Raw genomic sequence first — 5,078 nt, 5'->3', positions numbered from 1 at the left:
GTCAAGACAGGAGCTGTGGAACTTGGACACAAGGTACAGCGTCCTCCCCGCCGATTGGCCAGGCGCGCTCAGCCGGAAGCGACGCACCCCGGCCCGCGGAAGACGCGTCCGGGGACGTTTGTTTCTCCCGCCAGCCTCTAAGGTGGCGAGTAGATCCCGGCACCCAGCTCACCACCTTGGAGGAGCCACTTCGCTCGGTCCCTCCTCGCCATGGGCCCACGGGGCCGCGGGCATCGCGCCGGGGCGGTCCAGAGCACCAACGACAGCAGCGCCCTGAGCAAGCGCTCCCTGGCCGCGCGCGGGTACGTGCTCGACGCCTTCGCCGCGTTGCTGGTTCCGGGTTCGGCGCGCCGCGCGCCGCTAATCCACCGCGGGTACTACGCGCGCGCGCGCGCCGTGCAGCACTGTGTGCGCGCCTTCCTGGCGCGGACGAGCGCGGGCCCCGGCGCCCAGATCCTCTCGCTGGGAGCCGGCTCGGACTCGCTGTACTTTCGCCTCAAAACCGCGGGACTTCTCGCCGGGGCGGCCGTCTGGGAGGTCGATTTTCCGGAAGTGGCGCGGCGCAAAGCGGACCGGATTCGAGAGGTGCCGGAACTGTGCGCGCTCACCGGACCTCACCGATGCCCGGACCCTCCGTCTGCCTTGTGTTTTGAGACCTCGGACTACCGCATCCTGGGCCTGGACCTGCGGCAACTGCAGCAGTTGGACCAGACCCTGACCGAAGCGGGCCTAGACGCCGCCGCGCCCACTCTGCTCCTGGCCGAAGCGGTGCTGACCTACCTCGAACCCAACAGCGCCGCGGCTCTCATCGCCTGGGCAGCCCACCGTTTTCCAGATGCCCTTTTCGTGGTGTATGAGCAGATGAAGCCTCATGACGCCTTTGGCCAGGTCATGCAGCAACATTTTCGCCAGCTAAATTCTCCCTTGCATGGCCTTGACCGCTTTCCTGACGTGAAGGCCCAACAGCACCGCTTCCTGCAAGCTGGCTGGAGCAGCTGCACCGTCATGGACTTGAACGAATTCTATCGCTGCTTTCTCCCCACTGAAGAACGCCGGCGCGTGGAAAGTCTCGAGCCGTTTGATGAGTTTGAAGAGTGGCATCTGAAGTGCTCCCACTATTTCATTCTGGCTGCTTCTCAGGGAGACGCTCTTTCCCGAACTGTGGTGTTTCCACCCTCTGTGGCTTTTACGCTGGTAGATCCTGCTCTTCCTTCAGGGGTCTTCCCGGCCAGTTTTGTCACCAGTGAGTGCCAGGGCCCAGACCTTAAGAGATACGGTCATGCCTCGGTGCTTTTGAACCAGGACACCATTCTTAGCGCAGGAGGATTTGGAGAGCAGGAGGGGCGGCACTGCCGAGTTAGCAAGTTTCACTTGCTGTCGAGATACTGTAACTTGGAATGGAAAGGCAACCACATCGGCTCTAGTGGGTCTAGGGCCCAGTGGGATGGACGCCTATATCACACCATGACAAGACTTTCAGAAACTCATGTTCTCGTTCTGGGAGGGAGACTGTCCCCAGTAACTCCAGCCTTGGATAGTCTCCACCTTCATTTTGGCAAGAGTGAAGATAATCATGCCTTGGACCTAGATGTCACCATAACAAAGGCTGGCCCAGAAGAAGATTCCACTTTGTCATGTTGGCGACACTCAGCAACGGAAGTGTCCTACCAGGATGAGAAATATTTGTTTGTATATGGGGGGCGAAGTGTGGTGGAACCTGTATTAAGTGACTGGCGTTTCCTGCATGTGGGGACAGTGGCGTGGGTCAAGATCCCAGTGGAGGGGGAAGTCCCCAAAGGCCGGCATTCCCACAGTGCCTGCAGTTGGCAAGGGGGAGCCCTTATTGCTGGGGGGCTGGGTGCTTCCGAGGAGCCACTGAACTCAATATTCTTTCTGAAACCGGTCTCTTGTGGATTCCTCTGGGAGTCAGTAGTCATCCAGCCTCCCATTACCCCAAGGTACTCCCACACAGCCCATGTGCTCAATGGGAAACTTTTACTGGTTGGAGGAGTCTGCATTCATTCTGCCTCAGTTCCTGGAGTGACTGTTATCAATTTGAGTACAGGATTGAGCTCTGAGTATCATATTGACACAACATGTGTGCCTTGGCCGTTAATGTTACACAACCATACCAGCATCCTCCTTCCTGAAGAACAAGAGATCCTACTCCTTGGAGGTGGTGGGAACTGCTTTTCCTTTGGCACTTACTTCAACCCCCATATAGTGTCATTAGATATTTCTTCCTTAAATGCTGGACAGTAAGGGCTGGACTTAAGTAGACAATAAAGTTTTTGCACAAATAGAATTTGAAATTGGTCTACAGATGCTACCTGCCACTCTCCATATCCCTTTTCTTTTTTCTTTTTATTACCACGAGTGCAAAAGAAAAGGATTGTTAAAATACATATTGACTGAGATGGTAGCCCCCCTTCCCCCCAAAAAAAAAAATCAACAATTGGGCCTGTTTAAAGAAAATGGTTGTACAGAGATCATGGGGCAGGAGCAATAGCACAGCGGGTAGGATGTTTACCTTGCACACGGCCGACCCATATTCAATTCCTCTCTCCCTTTCGGAGAGCCCGGCAAGCTACCGAGAGTATCCTGCCCACACGGCAGAGCCTGGCAAACTCCCTGTGGCGTATTCGATATGCCAAAAAGAGTAACAACAAGTTTCACAATGGAGACGTTACTGGTGCCCGAACGAGCAAATTGATGAACGATGGGAGGACAGTGCTACAGAGATCATACAGGGACCTTTAGATTACATGTATTAATGATTTCTTCCTCACATTTTCTAATCTAAGTTTATTCATTTATTGAGCCGTTAAGTCATGTGAAAAAAATCCCACTTCTGGTGCTGGACAGATGGGGGGGGGGGGGAAGGGGAGGACTTTGCATGTGGCTAAATTGACTTTGATCCCTGGCACCACATATAGTACCCTGAGCCTGCCAAGAGTAAGCACTGAGCACAGTGTGACTCAAAAAAAAAAAAAAAAAAAAAAAAAAACCTAAATTCCCAGTAATGTGCCAAAGCACATTTGATTTGAGATGATACCTTGGGAAATGTTTCAGATAGATCTTTTTGATCTCCATAGGTATTATAAGGTTGACTGCAGTTTCGCAGTCATAGTTTTGCAGACATAGTTTTGACCTCATTATTTGGGTGCAAAAGAAATGACTATCCTTAATGACTGGGTCTGAAACTACACCCAGTTGCAGTTTAATTACAACATTGTGCACTTTGGTACAGCAGAGAACTCTAGGATAGCTATAACAAGACACATGTGAGAGACTTTAGTGAGAAAGATGCTTTCTGCTATTGGCGGGGGGTGGAGGGCGGTCATTGGTCCTATGTTTATTTGGATTTATGTTGATAAATACTTGATGTTTCAACTTATTATGTGTGTGGTGTAATGTATTGATCCAGGGCCAAGAATATAGGTCAGCAGTGAACCACTTGCCTTGTATGTGTAAGGGTTCAATTCCTTGCACTGAAAAATAGTAATAAAAAAAAAGTTTGGGCCAGGGAGGTAATATAGTAGATAGGGCATTTGCCTTGTATACAGCCAACCCAGGTCTGATCTCCAGCATCCCCCATGGTCTCCCAAGTGCACCAGAGTAATTCCTAGTGCAGAGCCAGGAGTAAGCCCTGAGTATTGCCATAACTTTTATGTTCTCTCTTACAACACATACCTCTAATTTTACATCATCCAAGTTCTAGTAATTGTCTTTTCCTACTTTTTCAGGCCTCAGAGTTGTAAAGGCTCTATACAGTATCTAAGCATCAATGTTTAATATAGTAACTATTAACTACATGTGGCTTCTTGAGTTTAATTGAGATTTTTAAAAATTGAAAGTTATTGGCTTAGTTGCACTAATCACATTTTAAATAACCACATATATTTATCTACAGTGTAGATGTAGAACATTTCCATTATTGCAGAATGAGCTAGTGAAGCTACTTCAAGAAGGGACTTCACTATCTTGACTGGGTTTCTTAGTCTTGCCCACTCACTTTTGGTATCTTTACTTTTCACCTCAATGCCCTTTGAGTGGACCATCTTTCCTAGTATGACTTCTGAGGTATTTATCCTTAATGACTAGCCTTCTGAGCCTTCATTTTTTATAAAATTGTGTATACTTTGCAAATTTCATATCTTATGAGACAGTGGATTTTGGTGTTACTCTATGTACCTCTTTAGTATGTTTTACTACTATTCAATTTTTGAAATTTTGGTAATAACGTGATATTCTATAAATACTTAAATTCTATTTGGATTTTGCAAAATATACACAACTGTTGCTTAACCAGCTTCCCTGGAACTTTGCAAAAGTTCTAGGAAAGTGATTAGTTACAATCATGAGTGAGTCCTGGTAAACAAAGGGCTTAAAACGCACACCTTGGCATCTGGCAAGGCTATTGTTGGGCCAGGTAGTAGATAGATGACAAACTTATGATCAGAAGTGGAAAATACTCCTCTGTGTCCTTGTTCCAAGTTTACCACAGCTTATCTCTGACTTTCAAGAGCAGATAGAACAGTGCTGAAATGAGTGTGCTCATCTAATAGTGTACCTAATTTCCAACTATGTCTTCTATCGTGCTATTTCCTACCTGATGCCGTCAACTATTGCTATTTCACTATGTAGGGGTGGGGGACAACATGGCTGGAGGGGAGATCAAGAGAATGTGGATATTAGTAGCCGTGATGCCTTTCAAGCACTGCCCAGTTTGGTACATTATGAGTAATTGGGTTTATTCTCCCCAGAGAAGCTAACCACATTTTCTGTGATTACCAGATTAAGCATGTCCTCCACCTCTAACTCCATACATGCATCATACTCAGTTAAAGAATTATTTATGTCTCAACCTTTACTCATTAGAGGTCTTAGAAGTTTTGTCAGCAACATTTACTCTGTCTTTGGTATGAGTTGGTGCTGGATTCCAGTTTCAAAACAGTAATCTGCAGCAGTTAGAAATGTGAGCCAGCAGAACTCTGCCTAACACCATGTACAAAAGTAAGATCAAAATGGATTAAAAACCTCAACATCAGACCAGAAACCATAAGGTACATTGAAGA

At 47.7% G+C, this 5,078-nt stretch overlaps 1 protein-coding gene across 1 annotated transcript; it reads left to right on the top strand.

Annotated features, from left to right (window-relative positions):
* Nucleotides 1–161: 161 nt before the first annotated feature.
* Nucleotides 162–2,853, top strand: LCMT2 (leucine carboxyl methyltransferase 2). The gene has a single exon (XM_056133443.1). The coding sequence runs from the start codon at nucleotides 211–213 to the stop codon at nucleotides 2,260–2,262; it is 2,052 nt and encodes a 683-aa protein (XP_055989418.1). The 5' UTR covers nucleotides 162–210; the 3' UTR covers nucleotides 2,263–2,853.
* Nucleotides 2,854–5,078: the final 2,225 nt, after the last annotated feature.

This window comes from Sorex fumeus, unplaced genomic scaffold (genome assembly GCF_029834395.1).
Source record: "Sorex fumeus unplaced genomic scaffold, SorFum_2.1 ptg000098l, whole genome shotgun sequence".
NCBI classification, from domain to species: domain Eukaryota; kingdom Metazoa; phylum Chordata; class Mammalia; order Eulipotyphla; family Soricidae; genus Sorex; species Sorex fumeus.
This window is presented reverse-complemented; position numbering and strand designations above follow the sequence as displayed.